At 51.2% G+C, this 27,045-nt stretch overlaps 2 protein-coding genes and 2 long non-coding RNA genes across 29 annotated transcripts in view; 2 read left to right on the top strand and 2 right to left on the bottom strand.

Moving 5' to 3' along the window:
• Window positions 1-10,948, top strand: part of ZMYND8 (zinc finger MYND-type containing 8) — a 143,671-nt gene extending 132,723 nt beyond the window's left edge. For 17 of the 24 annotated variants that reach the window (XM_072801332.1, XM_072801338.1, XM_072801329.1 and 14 more), the window contains 3 exons: window positions 1,144-1,304; window positions 2,364-2,444; window positions 9,342-10,948. In XM_072801332.1, the coding sequence (XP_072657433.1) occupies window positions 1,144-1,304; window positions 2,364-2,444; window positions 9,342-9,566 (467 nt within the window). In that variant the 3' untranslated portion in view covers window positions 9,567-10,948. The remainder of the gene's footprint in view (window positions 1-1,143; window positions 1,305-2,363; window positions 2,445-9,341) is intronic. The other 7 variants (XM_072801350.1, XM_072801348.1, XM_072801349.1 and 4 more) reach the window with 2 other exon arrangements.
• Window positions 295-5,349, bottom strand: LOC140618582 (uncharacterized). The gene is made up of 2 exons (XR_012018653.1): window positions 5,302-5,349; window positions 295-5,208 (listed from the first exon to the last, which is right to left on the bottom strand). It is a non-coding gene; the product is annotated as an uncharacterized lncRNA (long non-coding RNA).
• A 4,657-nt stretch (window positions 10,949-15,605) lies between the features above and the next one.
• Window positions 15,606-19,018, top strand: LOC140618579 (uncharacterized). Its single transcript, XR_012018652.1, has 2 exons — window positions 15,606-16,799; window positions 17,194-19,018. It is a non-coding gene; the product is annotated as an uncharacterized lncRNA (long non-coding RNA).
• Window positions 19,019-24,729: 5,711 nt separating this feature from the next.
• EYA2 (EYA transcriptional coactivator and phosphatase 2) overlaps window positions 24,730-27,045 on the bottom strand; it is a 262,825-nt gene continuing 260,509 nt past the window's right edge. For all 3 annotated transcript variants that reach the window (XM_072801322.1, XM_072801321.1, XM_072801324.1), the window contains one exon: window positions 24,730-25,523. Coding sequence is in view for 2 of the 3 variants with exons in the window: in XM_072801321.1 (XP_072657422.1) it covers window positions 25,443-25,523 (81 nt within the window). In the remaining variant the exon portion in view is untranslated. The remainder of the gene's footprint in view (window positions 25,524-27,045) is intronic.

Raw genomic sequence — 27,045 nt, 5'->3', positions numbered from 1 at the left:
CTCCTGAGGTCAGGGGTTAGCAAATTAGTTTTCCGTGAAGGTCCATAGAGTAAATATTTTAGGATTTGTAGGCTATGTGGTTTGTTGCAACTGCTCTGCTCTGCTGATTTTTGAATAAAGCAGTCATAGACAGTATGTAAGTGGTGGACATGGGTGTGTTCCGATAAAACTTTATTGACAAATAGTTGGTGCTAGTATGCCAACTCCTGCTCTAGACATCTTCTGTTGTTTTGTTATTTTAGAAAGGCAATATTGAAACATGTTGCTATGTCCTTCAGCCTTTAGGGAGATGCCTTTTTTTTTTTTTTTTTTAAAGATTTTATTTATTTATTCATGAAAGAGGCAGAGACATAGGCAGAGGGAGAAGCAGGCTCCCTATGGGGAGCCCGATGCGGGACCCAGTCCCAGGACCCGGGGATCATGCCTCGACCCAAAGGCAGATGCTCAACCACTGAGCCACCCGGGTCCTTGAGAGATGTCTTCTTAATGGCTACATTACATCTTTTCCTGCAGTGGAGTTAAATTCTCCTAAGTTCTGGAATGTGTGTGATGACCCTTTTGTTGTTACTATTTCAAGATGGCCAAAATGTCCTTCAGGTTTTCTTTATTTGTGGCATTCTAATGTCTGTCTTTCTGAAATTCCTCTCAGATGCTCTGTTTTTCAGTTTGCCCATGCTCCTACCATCTCCAGATACCTTCTGCCTTTCACATCCTGTCGTTTTTTTCACCTGGATTTCCCTGCCTTCCTTTAGAAGGAAGCCAGTCCATGGGATGATATAAATAGGTGCAAAATTAGAAATTATGGAATGAATGGTCCTAGATGAGTGGTTACAGGCTGGCTGTGCTGATGGGTTTCATTTGTTCTGCTGCCATGCTTTTTGTCTCCAGAATGACTTAATAAAACTTGAATTAACGAACTATTAAAAATTAATATCCTTTTACCCACGGTCTGGAATTTCAGCTCCTGAAAAAGTGCAAAAGCCCCTGGGAGGGAGTGAGCAGCAGTTGCCTCTATTATGGGTGGTGGGTGGGTCAGAGTTGTTCTGGACCATGCCATGGCCCTGTGCAGAGTGGGGCTTCCTTTCGTTCTAGAGGCCGTGGCCCTCGGCTTATAACATGGCTTCTCTCTTTCTTTTCCCCCAGCTACCGCTCCTCAGCAGGAAGCAGATGCCGAGGTGAATACAGAAACACTAAACAAATCATCCCAGGGGAGCTCTTCCAGCACACAGGCAGCCCCTACGGAAACAGCCAGCACCTCCAAAGACAAGGAGTCATCAGCAGAGAAGAGCAAAGACAGCGGGTCGGTGAGTAGCCGCTCGCCTTTGGCCAGTGACATCAACACTTTGGGCCAGGTGGAGTCTCCGGACCCGTCCCTGTGCCTGCCACCTCTGCAAGTCCCATCTGGTAGGAGGTTTGTCTTCACGGTGGGGCAGTCAGACTTCTGCGGGGGGGTGACAGGCTTAGCAGAGCTTCTTTTCATCAGTGGGCATGCGGGTCTGGACAGAGGGACGTGGAGCCCGAGGGGACATTCGTGTGACTTGGCAGCCGCTCTGCGGGGACTCTCAAAGTTTACAACAGTGGTGTCCAGTAGAACCTTCCGTGGATGATGGAAATGTTCTGTGTCTTTTCTGCCCAGGGTGGTATCCACTGGCCACATGTGGCTGTTGAGCGCTTGACCCCTGGCTGGTGTGAGCAAGCACTCGCCCTTTAAATTTTATTTAATTTTAATTAATTTAAGTGCAAATAGTCACATGAAGCTAGTAGCTGCCATACTGGAAAGCCCAGGTTGCATGTCCTAGTTCCCAGTGTGTGGTATACGTAGCATGGATTGTACGCATAAGTAATTTTCGGTGGCACATTGATAACGTTTTACATTTGCAGTCAATACGTATTTATTTCAATGTGTATTAGGAAAGTAATAAGTCCCTATGTCATCAGAACCCTTCGATTTCATGGATAACGTTGCCTGGTAAGGAAGGGGTTAATGTGCAATAAACGTGAGCTGATAGCCTTTTTTGACGACATAAACCTCTTTTTCAGTAGTGGGCACAAATTTGGAAGGGTAGGCAGGTCAGGGAAGGAAGCAGAGGAAACAGTCCGTGTTCTAGAAGCCAAGGCTATCGAGTTGAGTTGGGCTGCCCCGTTACCATGTCCCAGCCTGTTCATTCAGGGTACGGAGTGCAGGAGAGCACAGATGTAGGGCCACCCCAGCTGACCTGGCCTCCCCTGCCGGGCACACCAGGCACGGGGCACCGAGGTGCCTGGGGGGCAGTGACAAGCACCCCCACGGATCCCTAGGCTTCCCTGGGGGGCGACATTGGCCCCTGTGCCTTGTGTCCATCTCTCTCTTTTTGTATTTTTAGACCCTCGACCTTTCTGGCTCCAGGGAGACGCCCTCCTCCATTCTCTTAGGCTCCAACCAAGGCTCTGGTATGTTGCCCCCGGTGGGTGAACACCGCTCTCACATTCCTCATGGGCAGAGGGGAAGCCATCTTCTCAGGGAGAACTCTTAAGGGTTTATGGCAGTGGTTTTCCAACCACTGCGGATCCTTAGGGATCTTTGGGGGTGCCCCGGGCAGGTCATTGGGGGGTTGAGGGAGTGGCTGGGCAAGGCAGCTTTCAGGCACCTCTCCAAACTGATCAGTCTTTACCCATGTTTGCTTTACCCACCTAAAAGTTCACGTGAAAGGAGGGTTCTTTTGCTGACCTGGGGTGGGGTAGAAGGTGCGCATTTTAGGTGGGGCAGTTCTTCTGTCCTCAGGGAAATGACCACAGTGAGCGAAACCATCTGGAACTCTATTCCTGAGGTCCCAACGCTCACATCTAGTAGGTGTGGGCCCTTGAGGCTTTAGAGAAAAGAAAATTTTAGGTGGACAATCTTTCTGTAGAAATCATTCCTCTTGGGGAATAACCTGGTAGGCAGTTCTCGGGTATTTTCTGGGACTAAGCTTTTAGTTTTTCTCCTCTGTGGGGGTTTGGGCTGTCTTCTATTCTAGCCCAAAGGGTCATTTCCCTGCCTCCTCCTAAACTAGTTGTGGGTGATTCCAGATGGTTCTCAGAAGGTGCCCCTGTTGAGGACGATGTGCTTAATTCAGGGTCCCTTAGCTCCAGGGTCTTTCTGTCCGCTGGATGGTTCTCTTCCGCTGAAAACCAAATGTGTTCCTTCCCTTCTGTGTGTTCATTGCACGGAAAGGAGGAGGAAATGATGTCTATTGTTAGCAGCGGTAGCTGGAGAAGGTTTCCTAGTGGGGCTAGAAGGTGGGTGGGCTTCAGGTTGAGGGGGTGGGTAACTTTAGGGAGATGGTGAGCTTCAGATGAAACACGATTGAACCGCCTGTTCAAAGAGTAGTCTTCCGCTACCTTCCCTCCAGTCTTCTGATAGACTCCCCGAGAACGGTTCCGTTTAGTGCTGTGATGCCTTCTGCACCTCTCTGATATTTCCTAGTTTCTTTTACCAAAGACAGAGCAGACTGCGTCTCTCCTGAGATGTTATAACTACCATTTGGTTTTCATTGTGTTTATTTGTAGAGTCCCTTCGATCTGGGACACGTTTTGTTGATTTTCTGTTAGCGATATAGGTAGTGATAGGAAATTTGGTTGTTTTTTTTTTTTTTTTTAATGTTTAGAACGAGTTTAAAATAAAAACACGGAATAAGAAGCAAGATGTTGGGAGGATTGTGGATGGGTCAGAATTGCAAAGGTGCAGAAGACCCAGGGTGGGGAAGCCCCGTTTCAGACAGGGAGTGCTGTTGAGGTTTTGGAGCAATGAACTGGGTTCAGCTCTGCATGGGGGACATTAAATGCCATCCTCACTCTGTTGTAGTGAGGAGGACGGCATACAGGAGTGTGGTTGGGGGATGTATCCTATCTGACGTAATAAGGATCCTATCTGACGTCTCCCAGGATCTGGCTGACTTTCCATAAAGGGTCAAATAGTGAATATTTTAGGCTTTGCGGGCCCTGTGATCTGTGTCAAAGCTGTTCAACTCTGCTGTTGAAGGAGGAAAGTCAACATAGATAATATATATGGCACATGAGTCACCCATGAGTCTGGCTGTGCCCTAATAGAAAACCGTATTAGAAAACGCAGGCATGGGGCACCTGGATGGCTCAGCGTTTGCGTGTCTGCCATGTGGCTTGGAGTGTGATCCTGGTCCCGGGATCAAGTGCCACATTGGGCTCCCTACAGGGAGCCTGCTTCTCCCTCTGCCTGTGTCTCTGCTTCTCTCTGTGTATCTCTCATAAATTAATACGTAAAATCTTAAAAAATAAAATAAAATGCAGGTATTGAGTTGGATTTGGCCCGAGGTCCGTGGTTGGCGGATCCTTGAAGCACATGGGTGTCCCAAGTGGGTGGGAATGAGAGTTCACATTGGAGAGAGGAGACCAGAAGCTCCGGAAGATGCTGGTGACTTGGTACTGGGTGGGTGGGGGCAGAGAATATAATCCCCGAGGAGCCTGGTGATAGGACGGGGTAGGAGGAGGGCAGGATCCTGAATTCCACTTGAGATTCTTGCTGGGGGAGGGGGGGCTCACAGCAGTAGGCTATTTGTAGATGGTTGGAGGTGTATGAGAGTTTGTCAAGTTCCCCAGGGCGGGGTTCTGTGCTAGGGCTGGGGATTTAAGGGTGAACAAAGCAAACAACCCCCGTCTTCATAGAGCTTCAGGGGAAGTCAGAAGAGCACTTGGTGCTCATAGAAGAGCATGAATCCATTGGACGCCTTAGAGCGTTTATTCCCAGCCTCTGTGAGGGAAGTTACTATTTCTGTTCTCCAGATGAAGAGGTTGAGGTTGTGAGAAGTTAACTCACATGCACAAGTCACTCAGTGAGTAATTATTGGAGCCAGGACTTCAGTCCAGAGTTCTCGGACTCCAGACATGCTCTCACCCACTGTGCTGGGAATGCTTAGGTTGACTCGTATGTAAATTTTCAGTGAAAAATGGGTGAATGTTGGGAATTTTGTACGGCTCAGCTACTAAGGCACTGATGTCTGGGGAGTGTCAGCACTGTGCGTGTGACCTCTCCCCTCCAACCCTGCTTTCAGATCTACTGATGCTTTCCTCCTTCCTCAGCTTCGTCTCCATGGCTCATTCTAGCAGCATCCTTCTTGCTCATGTAACCCGGCCTCCATGCCTTCTGGTTTTCTCAGCATGTCCGTTTGGCAAAACTCCACCTTGGTAAACCCCAGCTGGGCATCTGGTACTCACCTGCACACAAGCATTGGAGCTCAGCTGGGGAAGGTGGTGCAGGGGGACCCGCTCATTCCAACCCCCCCCCCCCCCAGTACCTCCAGTCCCCACCTACGCTGACCGCTATCCTCAGCTGTCTGCTCATCCTACCAGATCGGTTGCCTAGCAGCCTCTGTTCCCGGGTTCTCTGCTCTGTTTCAAACATTCCAGCTGTCCCTCGGCCACCACTGACCCACAGCACGTGGCGTTGCCTGTTCCTTCAGAGGAGCACAGCCCGGCACTGCCTGGCCTTCTAGCACCCCAGCTGTCCCCTCCCTGTCCTCTGACGTAGCCAGATGTCTTACTTTCAACTGCTTCCTTCCCACGGCAGTTATCTACCTACCTATCTACCTACCTACCTACCTATTTAAAAAGATGTATTTATTTGAGAGTGAGAGCATGTGAATAGGGGGAGGGGCAGAGAGAGAGAGAATCCCCAAGCAGACTCCCTTCTGAGCATGGAGCCCGATGTCTGGCTCAATCTCATGATCCCCGAGATCATGACCTGAGCTGAAATCAAGAGTCGGATGCCCAACCGACTGAGCCACCCAGGTGTCCCCTTCCCATGGCATTCAAATATCCTCCTCCTCCTATACTTCAGTTCCTTCCATGACACCATGCATCTCCTCCCTAGAGTGGAGCTACCCCTGGAACATTCTGCAGTGATGGCATTGTGATCTCTACGTGCACTATCCCCTGTGGTAGCCGCTGGCACATGTGGCTGTTGGAGCCTTGACCTGTGGCCAATGAGACTGAGGAGTAGAATTTAGCATCTTATTTTACTTTATCTGAATAGCACCGTGTAGCCAGCGGCTACCACATTGAACAGGACAACCTACAACCTGTCTTGTCTCCTTCCTCAACCCAGGTAGACGTGTCTCTAAGAGTTGTCGCTCCATCTTGTCTCTCTTGCTTTCTCTCTCTCTCCTCCGATCACACTGTGTGGTTTCTGTCTCTGCGCGGTCACCTCTGAGCTCTAAGCCATGAATCATGCTGGACATTTTAAATTTTAGATGGTGTTTTGAGCGTCTCCCAAAGATGGAATTGAAGGGACCTTCTCTGCAGGTCTTGGGTAAAGAAAGGGGTGCCCCCGGGGCTGTGCTTGGGAAGTGTCCGCATTTAGGATTCGGGCCAAGGCTGGACGGGAGGCATGGTGGCAAAGGGGTGCAGCACCCTGGAGCTCACTGTCAGGAACTGGAGAAGAGGGTTTTTAGGCAGCGTTGCCACGACATTCCAGAGCATGAGAGGAAGGGACACGAGTGGGACATGACCTGGAGGCCTGGTCAGGACAGCAGACTCGTGTCTTGTCATCTTCCTCTATTTCTCACAAGGCTGTTTGTGCGGGTGGTTGTGTGAAAGCAGAAAGACTGGCTTGTTCACTGCGCCTTCAAGTTCCTTGAACATCTCGTTGACTTCTGCTCGCTCTTGCCCTTGGCGGCTGTGTGGGTGAAATCTCATGGAGGGAAGTGGGCTGGAAGCCATGGGGGTTCCTGAGCTCAGGGGGTGCCTGGCGCTGGGAGGGTGGGGAGGAGGAGGCAGCCGGAGGCAGGAAGCCTCTAGTAGGGGGTATGCCCTTCCTTGTTGCTTGCCTGTCTTGTAGTTTTGAGATTTTAAAGCTAAACATGCATATAGTTGGAGAAAATAAAATTGCACAGGGAGAGACTGTTCCTAGGCCTGGTCCCCATTGATGTCTCTGGTACTTACGTCCTTACATTACAAATAACCTATTTCCCTGTACTTCTATTCCTGGATGGTAGTTCTCAACATTGCTGTTGGCTTCTGGCTTTAGAAGATGAGAGTTGGGCTGGTCCATGAGCTCTCTTCTCCCCCTCCACCCAAACGACCTGTGTCACTGGTTCTGTGCTCTTGGGGATCCCTGGGTCGAATACAATGCTCACTCTTTAGTTGTGGTTCTGGCAGCTAGAGGCTCTTGTCCCCCCTCCTGTAGCTCCTCTCTCTCGGTGGCCCCTCTCGCCCTCCCCACTCTGGCTGTGTCCAGCCCTGTCGTCATGTCTTCATGCTGTCCCCGCCTGCCCCCGTTCCCCTGTGACCTCCCATCCTCAAGGTTGAAAATAGGTCATCTGCCCCTAACCGTAGTCTGGTCGGCCAGTGGCCAGTGGCCAGTGGTCGAGCTGGAGAACTTAAGGCCAGGTTCCTGCCGTCACGAGCTTGCCGTTTATCACCGAGGCTCGTGGGGTACGGGGATTACGTGTCTGTTCTGGAACAGCCATACCTTCTCCTGGAGTTTCTGTTTTGTCCTTTTGTCATACTTGCAATTATTTCTGCACTAAGCTCTTCACTGTACCCGTTACCCCTTATGTTTTTGAAAGTCCTTTCATATCATTAATTTTTAAGATATTTAAAATTTAATTAATTATTCATGAGAGACAGAGAGGCAGAGACAGAGGCAGAGGGAGAAGCAGGCTCCCTGCAAGGAGCCCGATGTGGGACTTGATCCCAGGACCTCTTGGGATCAGGTCCTGAGCCAAAGGCAGACACAACCACTGAACCACCCAGGTAGCCCATCATTTTTTTTTTTTTTTTTAAAGATTTTATTTACTTATTTTGAGAGAGAGAGAGAAGGAGAAGCAGAACCCTGCTGAAGCAAGGAGCCGTATGGGAGCTCGATCTTAGGCCCCCGGGATCATGACCTGAGCCAAAGACATATGCTTAACCAACTGAGCCCCCCCAGGTGCCCCATGTCACTGATTTTTTTTTTTTTTTTAAATGTCACTGATTTTTGATGCTTCAGTTTCAGGTGTTGTTTGTTAGGGTCCCGTCATTGTGGCTGAGGACATTGGCTCCCCAGTACCTCGTCTGTAGCCCCTTCCTCAGTCCTGACCACAGCAAGTTCCTCGTCCACCCTGCCCCACCCTGTCCTGGGTGGTAGAGGAGTTCTGATTCCCCCGAAATAATCCAGTCCCTTGAGTGATGCTCTCCACCTTACTGTGGTTCTGGCATCTTTGTTTTCCCCTGGTTGAGCCAGGCTGTCGTCAGAGTTCGTGGTTCTGAGAATTGTGCTTTCAAAATGCTTAAGAATCCATGGCTCACAGAGTTGCTTTTAGGTCCTTGTGCACCTTAGCTCCCACCTGTCATGCCGTGCTGCGGCCAGTGACCCTGCTCGCGGTTTAACGGGCACGTTCAGAAAGCCCTAGTCCCCTGTGAGTCCCTGGGTCTGGAGAATGGAGAGGTGGATGAAGCAGCTCACAGTTCTGATCTGGTCCCTTCCTTGCTCACTCTCATTCTGTCTCTGAGCTTGGCAGCTGTTGGCTTCTTTCAGTTAAATACTATCATCCCACCTCAAGAAATTTAAAACAAAGGCTCATCCCAGGCTCTGAACCTGGCAGATGATCCGGGGTGTGATGGGGTCTTGGCAGCGTGCTGATGGGTCTCTCTGTCTGCCACACCCGCCTGCGCTGGGCTGCGTGACAGCTTACAGACCCCTTGTTTGGCTCTTCCATGAACTTCCTCCTGTCTTCCTCAGCCACTGTTCAGCTTCTTGTGGTGCACGCATCCTCGAAGCTGTCCTGGGTCTTACCTCCAGTTCTGTGTCCTTCAGTGACCTCTCGGTGTCCTCCCGCCAGGAGGCAGTGAGTCTTTTATTTCCAGCTGGATGTAACCATCCTTTCCTGCAGGTGGTTTGGTTATAGGTCTGTTTTCAAGTTGTCTATAAATTGATTAAAGAAAACACTGATAGAAGGCAGTAAATCAAATGCCAAATTTTGGTGCCTCTTTCAAAGAGGCCAGGCTCTGGTGCAGAAGAGCCTGGGGTGTTCGGTGTCGTTGTGTCGTGTCACACGGGTACATGGTTCCAGGTACCTCCCTTGGCACTTCTGTACCTTCCTCACCCAGCTTGGTTCTCCATCATGTGACACCCTACTGTTTTTCTGATTGGCTGTTGAATCCTAAAATGCTAAGTCATTCTGTCTTTGTACTCTGGAGACCCCCACATGTAGCAGAGTAGGTGATGGCACTGGTCTTGCCCGGAGCGGGAGGGCAGAGCGGCGGCCCAGATAGGAGGCCGCATGTGCGGGCCCAGCGGTGGGCCACTTCTGCCTTGGTGGAGGTGGCTGGAGTGCTCAACACCCCTTTCTGTTGCTTTTCCCCTGCAGACCATTCCCGGAGCAGTAAGTCTAGTTGCTGGAGCGGCAGCGACGAGAAGCGAGGATCCACACGCTCCGAGCACAATGCCAGTTCCAGTTCGAAGAGTCTCCTCCCGAAAGAGTCTCGGCTGGACACCTTCTGGGACTAGGGACAAGTCACGACACAAGCCACCCACCCCGTGGAGGAAAAAAAAGCCAGACACCAGGGCAATAGGAAGCAGTAAAGAAACGTGAGGCAGAAGAGCCCCCTTCCGACTGCAGAGCTCCAGACACGTGGACTTGGCCTTTGCCCTTGGCGCAGAGGGCAGCCTACACTACATAGCGTCCGGCATTAGCATCAGCTGAGGACTCTGACCCACACGAAACCTATGCTTTAGCTGTAAATAATGTACAATTTGTGGATGTCCTTGAATCTAGAGTACCTTCTCCTTTTTATATTTGTATTGACTTTAACTTATAAAAAAAGAAAAAGAAAAAGAAAAACAATTAAAAAAACAAACAAAACAAAACAAAACAAAAACCCAACAACGAAAAGAATGTTTGGATGTTGGAAGAGGGATGGTCAGTCAGCCCGTCTGTCACCGAGGCGTGGAGACGGGGCCCTGGGGTTGTGGTAGCACAGCAGCCCTCGGCGCTGGATTGCCCCATGGGGAAGGGGAGGGGAGCGAGTCGTTTGCATTCAGACGTCTGTACGCAGCACATTGGGATCAGGAGTTCTGGCACAGATTCTGTGTTGTTGTGGGCACATCACACCAAGCCATTGGCCCCTTTCAGATACTACGTTCCTATGTTACAAAACGCAAGCTCTCTGGCCCAGAAGGGCACCCCGGGGCAGCTAGTTTATTTTGTGTGATTTCAATGATGACTACTCCTAAAAGGGAATAAGGTCCTTGTTTACAGAAGACAGAAGACAAGCCCCGCTCGGAGAGGAGAGGAGAGGACGGAGAAAGCGTTGAGTCATAAGCTCTGAAACAAAGAGAAGTCTTTTCTTTGCTTTGTGGTTCCTTTTAAAACACACTCACACATACTTGGTAAGCGATGCCGTGCTTCTTGGAAGCAAGCACTCAAAGGCAAGGTGCACGCAGAGGACATTTGAGTCTGGGATGAAGCATGTATGTATTATTTATACGATGGAATTTTGCGTTTTTATGTAAGCATGAAACAAAAGGCAGCGTGAGAGGAAGCAAGACAGCGGCCGCGCTGTCCGTTACACTACGTATACTGTAGTACCATTTTGTATGTTGTGTAAAACAAAACAAAAAAAGCATTGAACAAAGCAAAAGGTGATGTATGTATATGAGAAAATTAATTGTACGATATCATTCCAGTACATTTTGTTGTACATTTTAGTCCTGTTTACTTTCTCTTCATTGTTGATAAGAGGATGCGAACTGTGTACAGTTTCCAGCTAGTTACCCATATTAGAGAAGAACTACACAAAGAGTATTAGAAGAAAAAAAGAGAGAGAGAGAACATTTGTGAATTGCAGTTGTCAAAAAAAAAAAAAATAGCCTAGCTGGCCTTATTTGTGAAGCATAATTGCTTTTAGCATATGGAAGTATTTTTTCACATTTTCTTTGTATAAAATTTGTATTAAACTTAAATATCTTTTTTGATGATGGTGTTTCTTTGTGACTGAGCCAGTGGACTCGCACGGTATGCTCTTTTGGGTTCCGCCCCCTCCCCCCGATTTTTTCAGATTCTTCACCTTTTTTTAATTAAACTGTTTTTGGAAAAATGGCTTGGTCGTCCTCAAATTTGCAGTTTTCCGCTTGGTCGGGATGGCCGGGTCGGGTCTGCGTGACCCAGCAGAGGAGGTCAGGGACGTCTCCACAGGTGGTGGACACATGATAAGTTAGGGCTCCCAGTTGGGCGCCTTTTCTGGGAAGTCCAGTTCCTTGGAATTTATTGACAGGGACGCCAACCAGAAGGGAAATCCTGGTCCATCTTCGCAAGACAATGAGGGGAGGGGACGGCCTTTCCGTGGGCAGGGTGGGGGCCTGAAGCTTACAGGAGTGGCGTGGGCAGTGTGCGACCTCAGCGCGGCTCGGCTACACCCTGGTCATCTAACTTTCAGGGGTCATAATCTATGTATTTTTTCCAACCATTTTAAAAATGGCTCAGCTCATGGGCCTTCTAAAAGCAGGGGATGGGCTGGATTGGCCCGCAGGCCATTTGCTGAGCACTGCTGGGGAAGGAACAAAATGGGGACATTTTAAAATAACACTGAGGGGGCAGCCCTGGTGGTACAGAGATTTAGCGCCGCCTGCAACCCAGGGTGTGATCCTGGAGACCCGGGATCGAGTCCCACGTCAGGCTCCCTGCATGGAGCCTGCTTCTCCCTCTGCCTGTGTCTCTGCCTCTCTCTGTCTCTCATGAATAAATAATATCCTTTAAAAGAAAAATAACACTGAGGGGTGAAGGTGGCTACTCTCCCTGGACCATGCTGGGGCTTCTCAGGAGGTGATGTTTGACCTGAGACCCAAATGAAGAGCTGGCTGTGGGGAGATGAAGTGGGTGAGCATCCCAGACGGGCTAGCAGGCACAAAGGCCCTGGGGTATTATTATACACTGTGAGCTTGACATGCCTGATGAGCTGGGGTGTGGCTGACAGGTGGAGAGGGCCCTGGATGTCCGTGGTCCGTGGTGCAAGGCGTTTACCAGGTGGGTGTGGGCCACCCTAATGTGAGCTGTCGGGCTCTTGTGGAAACAGGCCCAAAGGAGTAACTAGCTTCAGGCCACGAAGCTGGTGAAAGATTCTAATTAGACTCCTATTGAATGCTTTTTCCAATTAGTGGGGCATTGTTAATTTTTGAGTTAAAAATATTTTCAAAAATAAAATCTTAAAAAAAAAAAGGGATGCCTGGGTGGCTCAGTTGGTGAGTCTGCCTCCGGCCCAGGTCGTGATCCTGGAGACTCGGGATCGTGCCCACGTCAGGCTCCCTGCATGGGGCCTGCTTTTCCCTCTGCCTGTGTCTCTGCCTCTCTCGCTGTCTCTCATGAATAAATAAGATCTTTAAAAAAATATATTTTCAGCTTCTGTTCGCTGGGCCTTGCCTTCTCATGTTAAGACCACAGAGGCGGTGGACACAGCCCCACTTTAGGGGCTGAGGCTGTGAGCAGGACAGTGTCGCCCCCTGTTTTTTCAGCTCCTGCAAACTAGCCCGTCTGGCCCCCGGGCCCTTGCACTTGCTGTGCCCTTGGCCTGGCATACCTTTCTGTGGCTGGCATCTTGGATGGTCTTTCAGGTGTCACTTCTGAAGCAACCACTGCCTCCCTTGTTGCTCTCTGTCCCAGCCTCGTCCTAATTTTCACATCCTTGAGCAAAGTTCTTACACAGTTATGACTTCCTCTTGGGCGGCCCACTCACAGGGTTGCTGGGTAAGGGGATGGGCGGCCCGGCTCACCGCTGTGTCCCCAGGGCTTGCAAGGAACAAGGCTTCTGGCCGGGGTGATGTTTGAGCAGGGCAGCCTCAGCCTTCCTCCCGGTGAGGTCTCCCAGCACCCTGGCCCTGCACCCAGGGGTCTCAGCTACAGACTCCCAGGGAAGGAAGCACCCGAGGAGGAAGTGGTTTACTCAGTGGTAGAGACATTGGTGCTTTAAAAAAATTTTTTGTTTTAAAAAAGAATTTATTCATGAGAGACACAGAGAGGCCAAGACACAGGCAGAGGGAGAAGCAGGCTCCTTGCAGGGAACCTGATGCAGGATTCGATCCTGGGATTCCAGGATCATGACCCGAGCTGAAGGCAGTCGCTTAGTCCCTGAGCGACCCAGGCGTCCCAAACATGTTGACCATTTATTTGACTACGTGCGTGCATCGCCTTTGGGGTGACCTGGGTGTGCTCCCGGTGCCCCCACCCCCACTCCCGGGCCCCCTCCCGCGCACCCCCCAGGCTGTGCATTTGCAGGCGCCTCTTCTCTCCCTTGGGAGGCAAGACGACAGGGCATGTCGCAGCCTCCGGGCACGGCTCCTGCGCCCCAAGCGCTGTCCCCAGGGGCCCCAGGGCGTCCTCCAAGGCTGCACCGGCGGGTCTGTGAGTGGCCAGACGCGAGGGGGAGCACCCCTCTTCCGACAGGGCCTCGCGGCATTTCCGGATGCCCGAGGACGCAGTGGGGTCGGCCACGGTGCCCGCCACATCTTGGCGACCGCCCCGCGCGGGGCAGGACCCGGGGCGACCCGGAACGCGACCGGGCACTCTCGCCACCTGGCGGCCGTCGCCCAGAACTGCAGCCCCGGAGCCGGAGCCGGAGCCCGAGCCGGGCCCCGGGGACACAGGTGAGCCAAAGCCCTTCGCTCAGGTGGCAGCTGTTGACCGAGCTCTGTGTCTGAAGTAAGCACTGAACAAACCCAGGGCGGCCTCTGTCCTCATCTGTGTGACATTCCCCCGGGGAAGCAGCCACATATGCCTCGAATACAGTCCCCGGTGGGGCCGACGTGCTGCAGGGCGCTGAGCCCCGTGGAGGGCAGGTGCCTAGATGGGGAGCCTAGATGGGGAGCCTGGGGTCGGCCTCTCCGGGGAGCTGGCCTTTGAGCAGAAACCCGGAGGAGGGGGTCCCGAGCCCCGATGACCAGGGCGGCGGTGGTTCGTGCTGGGGGAACCCTAGAGGCACCTGGGGAGATGTAAAGTAACAAATTCGCTAAATGCCGAGACCCTACCCGCTTTCCCGGAATGATGTCATCTGGCTCTCCGAGGTGGGGTTTGCGCATCCGTCATTTAAAGCTTCTCAGCTGATCCTAATGGGCAGCCAGAGCCGAGTGCCACTAGCCTGGTTGGAAGAACATTCCGAGTAGAAGGAAGGACAAATGTAAAAGGCCGGAGGCCAGGACCTGGCATCTTCCAGGAAGAAAAGGCAGGCCAGTGAGGCCAGAACAGAGGGATCCCAGGTGGGGGCGGGGCTGATGGGCTCAGAGAGGGGGAGTGGGAGGCCCGGGTGTTCCCTGGGATCCAAAATGGATGAGAAGCCAGGTGGGGTTTGTTTTTTTTTAATAGCTTTATTGAGATATAATTCATATACCATACAGTCTACTCATTTGAAGAGTGTAATTCAATTTTTGGTATAGTACATAATTAATTTAAAAATTGTAGTAAAAAAAAATATATAACAAAATTTGCCCTTTTAGCCATTAAAAAAAAGATTTTACTTATTTAAGAGAGGCAGAGACAGGCAGAGACAGGCAGAGAGAGGCTGGCTCCCGGTGGGGAGCCCGATGTGGGGCTCGATCCTGGGACTCCGGGATCACGCCCTGGGCTGAAGGCTCAACCACTGAGCCACGCCGGCGCCCCTAGCCATTTGTAAGTGTACAATTCAGTGGCATTAATCAGAGTTGTGTTTTGAACATAGAAATGTTTTGCAGACTTCAGCTTCCCTATCAGGGCACATCAGGACACCCAACTCCAGGGAACAAGGGTCACCCACCACATTCCTCCCAGCGTCCCCGGGTGGGCTCAGCGCCTATGCCGAGCTCCGTGCGGAGGGTTTTCCATGCGGTTACCTTTTGGTCTTCATGATAACCGCAGGGGGCAGGCCGAGGGAAATGACTCGCCCAGGGTCACACAACAGGTTGGCGCCAGAGCCAGGATTCAAACCGAACCACCCAATTCCCAAATTAGGGTCGTTGACCCATCAGACGACACTGCCCCCAGGCCTGCGGCACGGCGGCCAGTTTACAAGATGCCTCCCGGGGTCCCCTCTTTCCCTGACTCCCCTCCACTGTCCACGGGGGTGGGTCTGGTTCTGCTCTTCATGCGGCTGGAAAGCACACTCGAGGCCTCCATGAATTGAAAGGGGGTCGGGGTTTCAGCTGCAAACACCACTGTAGCTAATCTGGCAAGAGAGGAATTTATTAAAGGGTATTACGGGGCTCACAGGTGCCCGGGCGGGAGGACCGGCTGCGAGCGCACAGCCCCAAACGAGGGCCAAATTACACAGCAGGCCCTTCCCGTCACTGCCGCGGGGCCCACACATGGCAACTCTCGCCAGTGACACTGGGCGTGTCCCTCCTGCCTCCTTGCTACGCTGGATCCCACACCTGAGAATGCGCTTTGCAGAATGCGCTTTGCAGAATGCGCTTGCAGAACGCCACCGCTTCCACCCGCAGGGCCTCTGCCCCGGGCAACCCAGGTCCTCGGGCCTGGTCCGCCGGAGCCGAAATGCCACTCGGGGTATTTGATTGGCTGAGTCTCCAGCTGGGGCTCTCTGATTGGCTGAGTCTAGGTCACATGCTCCCGTCCTGGCTGCAAGGGAGGCTGGGAAGGCGGGGTTCGGGTGGCTTCGGCGGCCGACTCCTGAGCTTGGAAATTGCCCGAGCGAAAGGCCTGGGGTCGGCACGGGCACGGCCGGCGCCCGCACAGAGCTGCCCAGAGCCGGTCAGGCCGCCAGTTGTCGGGAGCGGGCACAGCCGGAGGGCGGGGCAGTAGGCCCGCGGCCCTGGTCGCCGCGGGTCGGCTAGGCTGGAACTACATTTCCCAGAATCCTTTTCCCGGAACGGTGCCGAGTTAGGATCGCCCCAGAGGGGGACAAGTGTGAGGTCCTGAAGGCGGAAGGGAAGCTGCGGCCTCTCCTCCGGCAGGGTTGCCGTGGCCGGCCGTGGCCCCGGACTCCAGCCCGCCCTTGCTGTCGTGTGTGCCGCACGCGCGTCTGGGGCTGACTCCTGGCCGCCGGCAGCCGGCCCGCCCCCGGGGTGCCTGCTGCAGGGCCGCGGTTCCCAGCAATCCCGCCCCGCGGCTCAGGTTGCCGCCTTGGTGACCCCGGGCGCCGCCCTTCCCCAGGTGCTCTGGCCCGTGGGCCACGTGGGGCTGCTTCCCTGCTTGGATCCGACACGCGGTGCGAGTTCAGGGCCTCAGGAGGCGGGCTGGGCCGTGCCGTGCGGGGGCCGGGCTGCTGCTCCCGCGGGCCGCCGCCGCTTCGCTCGGGTCCGCACCTGCAGGCCGGGCCCTGTGTGCAGCTCCGCCGCCTGACTCAGTGCAACCGCAGCTGCCTGTGGCTCCTGCGTGCTCCAGACCCCCGGCTGTACGGGAGCCTGGAGGAGATGCTCAGCTTCCCGGCCTCTCCACTCAGGAAGGTGCAGCAGAAGGAGCAGCTATGGTTGAAGGCCGAGCAAGTCATTTCTCACCCAGAGTGGGGCTGGGGATCAAACCCTGGGCTCAGCCTGCCCCAGGCTCCCTTCAGGGCATGATATTAATGGAAAACTAGTCCCTCCGTGGCCCAGCAGGTGCCCAGCAGGTGCCCAGCAGGTAGCCAAGACCAGGTGGGCAGGGCTCTGGGCAGCTTGTTAGGTTGCCCAGTACGGACTCTCGAGTACCGACCTCGGTCCGCTTTGGTGAATGGAGAAGGCGGCTTCACTTACACAGCATCTTTTACGTTCCAGGCAATTTATGTGCTCCGAATCCTCATAACCTGGATTTTGCTGCTGAAGAAACCAGACCCAGAGAGGTCGAGGAAGCTACCTGAGGTCACACAGCTAGGTAATGGCAGAAACGACTTGAACCTAGTCTGATGAGAGAAACGAATGTCTGCTCTTAACCATTACTGTCTTTGTCGTCATTAGAGAAGCTTTTGTGTAAAAGCCCCTTCCCTTCCTCCCTTCCTTATTAGGCACCCATTCTCTGCTGGGCATTTCAGGCACCAGGGACACTATGGACAAAGAGAGGTAGCCACGGGGTAGTGATAAGATGGGAGTTGCCAACTCTGCTCCCAGGACCAGGTGGAAGGCAGACACTAGTGAAGCCGGTTGGGGGAGAGTGGACACAGACATGTGTTTTTTTTTTTTTTTTTTTTTTTTTTATATCAAACATCTGTTTTCTTGAAACTTGTAGTTCTTTTGGTTTAGTTCTTTTTTTTTCCTTCCACTTTTGATAGAAAAATACGTCTTCACTATGACAAAAAACAGCTGCCATGTGTGATGGTAGGTGGCGTGTCCGTGGCAAATGGCGAGCCTGGAGACCAGTGACAGTAGCAGGGCAGTTGTGGAGCGGCTCCAGCTGATTGTGTGCCCCCGTGGGCTCAGTGTCGCCATATCCTCTGCTTTTTTGGGGGAGAGAAGTTGAAAATGTGAATTTTGAGTTAAATCTCTCAAGCTTTAAATAGTTGGATCAACGTTTGAAAGCCTAATGTGATGAGCAGTGAAACATCTCTGGGGGCCAGATCTGGGCTGTGAGCCACCAGTTGGCAGCCTTGGGCCGAAGAGCAATGATTTAGCAAAGATGCTGGGTTGGGGTCTGAGCTCGGCCACATTCCGGTTGCCAGGTCAGAGGCAAACCACAACACCTCTCTGGGCCTCGGTTTCCCCCTCTGTAACGTGGGGCTTGTGAAAACCACAGTTCATTGGATGATGTGTATTGTTTAAAAGCACAACAGAACGGGATGGAGGATAACAGGACACATCAGGGGTAGGCATCGCTTAGTGAAGCCCATTTTAGACACACAGTGTGGACACATTCGTACTTACGTGCACATACATAGATGTATGCTCTCCTTGGTTTGATGTAATACGCGCCCCTCACTGTGGAGCACAGTCAGAAAAGTCTAAAAGCCACTGTGCTAAGTCCTGGTCACGTCTGCACGCATTCAGTGCTGTCTGCAACCTGTGAGGTCGGTTCTATTGTCACCCCCATTTTACAGCTGAAAAGTGAAGTTCAGAGGGATGAAGCTCCCACAGGTAGGAACAGGAAGAGCTGGGATTTAACCCAAGGCCGAGATCCTTCCCCTCCAGCAGGGCCACGGGTGCTTGGGGGGATGGAATGAGCTAACGCAGGTCAAGGCCTTAGCCCAGTGCTGGGGACACAGCAGGTACTTAGTGTGAGAGGCAGGGCTCGCGTCTGCAGCTTCTCCTTCAGCCACACCAGGTGGCCAGCAGGATCCAAGGGCCAGATGGAAGAGGCCGCGACTCTGCCAACACCGCTACCCGTGGAGGGGGCGGCGTCTGCAAGGGCATCTCACCCACAGCCAGAGTTTACCAACTACTCATTTTGTGCCGGATACTTCATGCTGAATTTTATGATCGGTATTTGGCTGGAGTCAGCTTATCACTATCCCTGCATGAACTTCAGGATATAAAAATAAATCCCGATGGTTTTTCAAACTGTGGTTACATGCACATTATTAGAGCAGCTTGTTCTTTCAACTCCCAGGGCTGTGGTTGCAGATTGCTCTTCAGGCCACCATAGTGTCCACTTGCCTCTACACTGGGATCCCCACTGCGGCCACCGTGGGTCAGCTTATCGACTCTTAGGCCTGAACATGTTGATGGCGCTGCCATTTGGTCAAAGAAATCCCGGAAGCATGGGGATGGCCTGATGGCAATACTTTCTGGATCCTTTCAAGGGTGGCCCTGCATGGTTTCCAGGCCGGACTTCGGGTGGCACCTGCCTGCGGGTGGGCCCAGCTGTGGGGTCGCACTGCCCTCTGGTGGTCACCGGTGGGCATAGCTCTGCCAGCACTGAGTGGGCATGAATGGGGCGGAGAGTGGGCTGGGAGGCGCATCAGGGATCAGGATAGGGGTGGAATGTGAGTAGAGGCTGGGAAAGGCCTCCAGGAGCCTTTTGGGGTCCTGGAAGCCTCTTCCATCTTGATCTGGACTGTGGTTACCCAAATATAATCCTGTGTAAAAATACATCAAGGTGCATGCTTGAGCTCTGGGTGCAAACTGTATGATTATAACATGAAATTTAAACCTCTCCTTTAAGTTCATGAGGAATCCTTGTTTTTTGTTTTTTTTTTTTAAACATTTTATTTATTTATTCATGAGAGACAGAGAGAGGCAGAGACACAGGCAGAGAGAGAAGCAGGCTCCATGCAGGGAGCCTGATACAGGACTCGATCCCAGGACCCTGGGATGATACCCTGAGCTGAAGGCAGATGATTAACCACTGAGCCATCCAGGCATCTCAATCCCCGTTGTTTTTGACTGGACACCCTAATTCCATCATTCCCCCTCCAAACCATTCTCCCCACGGCAGCTAGAGTCATTTTTTAAAATGCCAATCAGATCATGCCATTCTCCTGCTTAAAGCCCTCTGGTGTGTTCTCACTGGATTTAGAATGCAATCCAGACTCTGGTAAAATCCCAAATCCATGTCCAAAAGGATCCGAGCACATCTGCCTGGGCCTTCCCATCTGACCCTGTGACCTTTGACCTTGCCCCCAGCCTTTCTCTGCTTTCCCTCCAGCTGGAAAGCTTTGCTTGCCCACAGCTCTGTACTTCCTCATCTCCCCTTGGAGTGCTTGCCCTGGATTTTGGATTTCCTCCCCACGCAGGCCTGAGCTCCAGTGCCACCTGCTCAGAGGTGACCAGGCTGTCTGCAGTGTCCCCACACCATCCAGTTACTCTGTGCTACATCACCCTGAAGCTTCCTTCTGCACTCTGGCCAGTGTCCAAGAAGAGAGCAGCCCCCACAGCACTGACCCTGCAAGTCCATGGCGTATACTCTCAAGGTCACCATCTCAACCAGAACAAAAAGACAAGACCCCCAGTGACCTCCTGGACAAGGGGTGAACCCTGAATGTTTCACTGGGCAGATGCCGTGATCTCTTTCAAAAGGTTGTTATTAGGGTCTCCCCTCCACCCCTTTTTAAAGTAGGCTCCACACACAGAGTGGAACCCAGTGTGGGGCTCGAACTCACGACCCTGAGATCGAGACCTGAGCTGAGATCAAGAGTTGGACGCTTAGCCTGCTGAGCCACCAGGATCCCCTTAGGCTGGCTTTTTGCAATTGGCTGGCTTAGGCCTCCCCCCCTTCCCCTCCCTGTTGAGGGTCTCACTGCTGCTTCTCTGCCGCCCTCTGGGTGGTTCTTGGAAGGGGACTTGGCTTGTGGCTCAAGCCTGTGAGCGGGGTGTGTCAAGGATCTGGGGAGTGTGTGCTGCTCCTCCCATGGGACAAGGCGGTGAGTGGGAAGGTCTGCATCTCACAGTGAATCCGCCTGGTCGTGTCGCTTCCCTCTGCAGGCAAGTCAGCTCCATGGGGGGTCGGGAGTGCTTCTGCCTGTTTTCGTGTCCACATCCACAGGCCGAGAAGAGCACCTGGTAAAGGGCAGGCCCTGGTTTCACCTGGCCGAGTGGATGCAGGGACAGCACAGCTGCTCAGAAACAGGCAGGGCTTTATCAGGCGTCAGACTCAGACCCCTGAGACCACTGCCCTGCTTTTGGGGACGGTGGCTTGGCAGCGACAAGGCTTCCTGGGACAGGCAAGGAAGAAGCTGCTTGATTTCACAGAACAGCTTTTCTCAGCCTCACACTTGCACCCTGAGTCCCACAGCAAGGGGCTAGTGTTGCCGCTCAGGGAAACTGGCTAGAAACAAGCTACCTGCAGCTGCCGGCTATGACCGAGAAGCCTCCAGAACTGACATCTGATCTTCAAGACGTTCTTACAATAATCTCTTCACAGTATCCGATATATAGGGAAGGCACTCTCCTGCTCACCCACATGTCTGATAGTTCCTATGGGTCACTTAATTTCTTATATCTTCTTCCAAAATTTCTTTTTGCAACTATGATCATACAGGTTTTACTTTTTTCCTCCATTTTTAAAAAGATTTATTTACTTATTTACTCATTTATTTATGATACACATAGAGAGAGAGAGAGAGAGAGAGGCAGAGACATAGGAGGAGGGAGAAGCAGGCTCCATGCCGGGAGCCCGACGTGGGACTCGATCAGTTCATCGCTGATGGGTATTTGGGTTGTTTTCATTCTTTGCTTTGCTATTACAAACGATGTTGTAGAAAATAAATCTGTATGGAGTTTCACCCTACATATATATATATATACACACACACACATATATATACATATATATATACACATATATATGTGTATACACATATATATATACGTATATATAAATTCTCAGAAGTGGAATTGCTGGATAAAACTTACAAACTGGATAAATATTGCCAACTTTCCCTCCTCAGGACTTTTGCCAGTTTCAGCTTCCATCAGCAATCTATGAAGGGCCCCATAGCTCCAATGGTACTGTGAGTCATAAACCTTTTATATTTTCTCAATCTGATGTGGAAAGTGGTATCTCAATGTAAGTGTGAGATTATCTTTTCATAAGTTTAAGAAGTTCTATTTTTTAAAAGATTTTTAAAATTTATTTATTCATAGAGACACACACACAGAGAGAGAGGCAGAGACACAGGCAGAGGGAGAAGCAGGCTCCATGCAGGGAGCCCGATGTGGGACTCGATCCCGGGACTCCAGGATCACGCCCCGGGCTGCAGGCGGCACTAAACCACTGCACCACTGGGGCTGCCCAAAAAGTTCTATTTTTAAAAGATTTTATTTTTGAGTATTTGCTACACCCGTGTGGGGCTTGAACTCCCAACCCAAGACTGAGAGTTGAGTCTCTTGCTCTACTGATTGAGCCAGCCAGGTGCCCCAAGAAGCAGTTTTATTTTTTAAATAGAGCATGCAACATTTTGATCTCAGGGTTGTGGGTTTGAGTCCCATGCTGGATGGAGAGACTACTTAAAAAATAAAATCTTAGGGACGGCTGGGTGGTTCAGCGGTTGAGCGTCTGCTTTCAGCTCAGGGTGTGATCCTGGGGTTTTGGGATCGAGTCCTGCATTGGGCTCCCTGCAGGGAGCCTGCTTCTCCCTCTGCCTGTGTCTCTGCCTCTCTCTCTGTGTCTCTCATGAATAAATAAAATCTTAAAAAAAATACAATCTTAAAGTAAAATGTTTTATAGCCTTCAGGTATTTTACTTAAAAATGAAAACAAAATTTTTTTAAAAGATTTTTATTTATTTTAGAGAGAGTGAGAGATAGAGAGAGCCTGAGCAGTGGGGAGAGGGAGAAGCAGGCTCCCCATTGGGCTGGGAGTCTGATGTGGGGCTCGATTCCAGGACTCTGGGATCATGACTTAAGCTTAAGGCAGATGCCCAACTGACTGAGCCATCCAGGTGCCCCAGATTTTATTATTTTTTTTTTACAGTAGTCTCTTCAGGGATACCTGGGTGGCTCAGCGGTTGAGTGTCTGCCTTTGGCTCGGGGTGTGATCCAGGAGTCCCAGGATCAAGTCTCCCATTGGGCTCCCTACATGGAGCCTGCCTCTCCCTCTATGTCTCAGCCTCTCTCTGTGTTTCTCATGGATAAATAAATAAAATCTTTTTTTTTATAAATGTGTATTTATTTATGATAGTCACAGAGAGAGAGAGAGAGAGAGAGGCAGAGACACAGGCAGAGGGAGAAGCAGGCTCCATGCACCGGGAGCCCAATGTGGGATTCGATCCCGGGTCTCCAGGATCACGTCCTGGGCCAAAGGCAGGCGCTAAACCACTGCGCCACCCAGGGATCCCAAATAAATAAAATCTTAAAAAAAAGTAGTCTCTTCAATGTGGGGTTCAAACCTATAACCCCAAGATTAAGAGTCGCACATTCTACCAACTGAGCCAGTCAGGCATTCCTAGCCTTCTAGTATTTTGAAAGATTTGGTTGTTGATAACAATTGGTTTCTTAGAGCTCTTTATATATTAGGGAGATTAAATTTTGCTCTCGTCACATTTAAATTTCAATTTGACGTTTGTTTCCGCTATTTTTAAAATGAGTTTTTTAAAAAAAATTTATCACTTTTTCTCTGCAAATACCTTATTCAAATTTGTGTCCCTTGGGTCTGGGATACTGCTAATGCATTTTATTTTTATTTTTTTATGTTTATTTTTATAATTTTTAAATTTAAATTCAGTTCATTAACATATAGTGTATTGCTAATTTCAGAGGTTGAGTCAGTAATTCATCAGTCTTCTATAACACCCAGTGGTCATTACATCACATTCCCTCCACCCCTTCCCCTTCCCCTTCCCCTTCCCCCAGCAACCCTCAGTTTGTTACCTATGAATAAGAGTCCATTATGGTTTGTCTCTCTTGCTAGTGCATTTTATTTTTTATTTTTTTAAAGATTTATTTATTTATTTATGATAGAGAGAGAGAGAGGCAGAGACACAGGAGGAGGGAGAAGCAGGCTCCACGCTGGGAGCCCGACCCGGGACTTGATCCCGGGACTCCAGGATCACGTCCTGGGCCAAAGGCAGGCGCTAAACCGCTGAGCCACCCAGGGATGCCGCTAGTGCATTTTAGATGGTTGATTACCATCTGATGGAAAATGCCCCATTCCAGTTGTTGGTAATATGAACGACTGATTTCCTGAGGAGAAATCTGAGCCCATGTGATTTTACTACTACTACTAACACTATTATGTGCTATATAAGTTGGGATGCTTTTGGTTGCAAATTACTAAGGAAGAACCAACTCAAAATATTTAAACCATAAGGACATTTGTTAATTCACACAATAAGTTTAACCTATGTTTCCAAAACAGTTGTCCTTTTAAGAATTGATGCTGTATCAATGGGAATCTTCTACTCTCAGTCTGTGCACTATTGCCTATAAATGAAACCAAATGAAAGAGTCTAAAGATGGAGAGAAAGAGACTGAATTAAAAAAAATTAAAGCCATATCTTGAATTCTGCATTTGAGATGGGTGTATATGTGTGTGTGTGGGGGAGAGGTCTGAGGCCACATATCCCTAAACTTGTTAGTTAAGTAAGCCAAAGAATTCCTTTTTTTTTTGGTTTTGCTTAAGCCACTTTATTGTGTTTCTGTCCTTTGCAACTGAAAGAAATTCCAATGGTGGCTCTGACTTCTAAAGCCCTTGGATAGGTAGATACCTTCAGCCCCAGAGGTCCACCTGAGGACTTCGTTGGGTCTCTGTCCTTCGGCTGGGCTGGTCAGGAAGTTCTGGAGTCATGCTCAGACTTCTGGAAGGCCAAGGGCTCTGGTTTGTGAGTGCTGAACAGTCCAGTTATTCTACTTCTAAGGTTGTTTTCAAGAGCTGCAAGGTACTGCTGAGGGAACAGTGAAGATTAAGCAGCTTGGGGCCAGTGAATCTTAACTCTCCACCACCCATCCATCCATCATCTGTTCCTCTATCCATCCACCCACCACCCATCTATAACCCCTCTACTATCTGTCTGTCCGACCAACTGACCTTTCCTTCCTTCCTTCCTTCCTTCCTTCCTTCCTTCCTTCCTTCCTTCCTTCCTTCCTTCCATCTGTATCAGACTGTTATGGGCAATGAATATACAGATCGAGGAAGAAGCTGTCCTCAACCACTGGGAGCTCTGAGTGCTCTAGAATTCAGGCTAACACACTTACCTAACGGACTCTGGACTCCTAGCTTCCATCAGAACCAGCTTTGGACATTTAGTCATCACAACAGAAAAGTAGTTGACCACCTGGGTAGTTCATTTCAAGATTAAATGAAATCTATTTTTGTTTCACCCAAACCCCCTCTGTGTGGATGGTTGAAAGTCTACTGGTGTCTCTAATGGACACCTCTTAAAACAGAAATTAAGGAAGCCTCAAGAGTGGTCATAAAATAGTGACATCCTACCCCACTTCAAAATGTAAACGTGGTTTTATTTAATGCCTTTTATCCGTCACAAAGTACCACCTCCTCCCTGGGGTCCCCTCTTCCTAGAAAACAAGATGGCAGCATAAGGCACGTGCACTGTCCACAAGACGTCAGCTTAGGTCCTTAAAAACAAAAGTAAGCAATAGTCTTCCCATCAGCCCCGAATCGCCTCCCTCACCAATTGTTCAAAGAATGATTGTCCCCCCAAAGCACAACTTGGAGCAGAGAGTGCTTAAATTAGAACTGCACCACCCCACATGCCAGTTTAGAAAACAAAACCAAACCAACGACTAAGAAAACCAACAACACAGGTACGAGAGCATAATACCGGAGTAATGAGATTAGTCCATAAATTAAAAAGGAAAAACAAAACAAAACAAAACACAACCCAGGCCTGTACCCTCCTCCGCACCAGCCCTCCCCCAAATCAGCAATTCCTCCCTTTTGTCCTGTGAGTCTTGTAGAAAAGCCTGGACTCCGAGCCAGCCCTCTTCTCCAAAGTTAAATATTCCGAAGCCACCGTGGGGTACTCCGCGTCTCAGGACCCGCGCTCGGACTAAAGGGACAGCTGCTGAGATGGTCGCCAGGCATGTCCTCTCGGCCGCAGGGACCCTGCCCGGGGTCCAGCGTCTGGCGGGAGGCGGAGAAGGCGAGGGCCTGGGTGGCCGGAGGGCAGGTGGCGAGGCCGTGGGCTCTGCTATAAATACTCCAGCTCCAGGGCGTGCCTCAGCGCCTCCAGGTCCGCGTGGCAGGATATCCGCCAGAAAGGCATGTTGTGCTGGAACACAGAGCACCCGCACGGTTAGGCCCGCATCGCGCCCCCTGCGGCCCCCCCGGCCCAAAAGTTAGAGCCTTCGGCGACGTCCACCGAGGCAGCGGGGCCCGCGGGCATGTCCCAACCTCGAGGCACACCCCTCTCTGGCCAGCGCCCACCGATCCAGCCGCACTGTCGTCTCTGCCCCCGGAGCTCGTGCTGCCTGGCTCGTCCCTCCCTGCCTGGTGCATCCCTAGATGCTTGGTTCATCCCTCGGTGCCCGGTTCATCCCTAGATGCTTGGTTCATCCCTAGGTATCTGGTTCATCCCTCCCTGCCTGGTTCATCCCTAGGTGCCTGGTTCATCCCTCCCTGCCTGGTTCATCCCTAGATGCTTGGTTCATCCCTAGGTGCCTGGTTCATCCCTCCCTGCCTGGTTCATCCCTAGGTGCCTGGTTCATCCTTAGGTGCCTGGTTCATCCCTCCCTGCCTGGTTCATCCCTAGGTGCCTGGTTCATCCCTTCCTGCCTGGTTCATCCCTAGATGCTTGGTTCATCCCTAGGTGTCTGGTTCATCCCTCGCTGCCTGGCTCATCCCTCGCTGCCTGGCTCATCCCTCGCTGCCTGGTGCACTGTTTGACCCTCTCCCCTCCTTTGGGAAGGCCTTAGGTCTTAGGGGGTGCCCTGACACAGGATGAAGTCAGATAGTGAGAAAGTCCTTCCTTCTTAAAAAGTTGTCCTTGATCCCACTACTTGGAAAAGAAAGCCTCAGCCTGGTGCTCATGTGTCCTTCATCCTCCTAACATTTGCTAAACTCCATCTCAACACACAGAGCTGGTCCCAGCCAGCGTGGGGCAGGCAGGCCACGGTGGACCCACAGTGGTTTGCTTTCCTGCGAAAACATTTCCTGTGAAATGGAGATCCTGTTTGCCGTAGACAGCTGCTGCGGCTTTTCGTAGTGCGTGGCCACCTGCTAAGGGCTGCTATTAGGATTATGTCGAGGGGCCCGTGGATGTGAGGGGGCTGGAATGAACAGCCACAGCCACGAGTACATGTGGAGTGCCGTGTACAGGACTGGGGGTGGGGAAAGGTGTCCTAGTTTGGATTTCCCTGTGTCAGCCTGTGATACCAGTGTTTCGTTTTGATTGACTGATTGATTGGATTGACTGAAGACAGAGGGTGCATACGAGGGAGGGTATGGGAGAGGCAGAGGGAGAAGCAGACTCCTTGCTGAGCCAGGATCTTGACATGGGGCTTGATCCCAGGACCCTGAGATCCTGACCTGAGCTGAAGGCAGACGTGTCACCGACGGAGCCACCCAGGGGCCCCTATACCCACTGTTTTAAATAATTGTCTCTTAAATCCATCGCTGGGGAGCCAGTCCCTGTGCTAGCGCTTTCCGTTTCCCATCTCGCTGAATTGCCAAAACAAAAAATCTAGAGACAAAAACACAACCACCTTTTTCAAATGGGGATGAGAGAGAGAAGCAAGAGAATGGATTTCAGCAGAGTTCAGTCACCGACCAGCCATGCCCCCTGATCATAGTCC

The sequence above is a fragment of the Canis lupus genome, chromosome 26 (genome assembly GCF_048164855.1).
Source record: "Canis lupus baileyi chromosome 26, mCanLup2.hap1, whole genome shotgun sequence".
Lineage (NCBI taxonomy): Eukaryota > Metazoa > Chordata > Mammalia > Carnivora > Canidae > Canis > Canis lupus.
The sequence above is the reverse complement of the archived record's forward strand: the minus strand, read 5'-3'. Positions and strand labels throughout refer to the sequence as shown.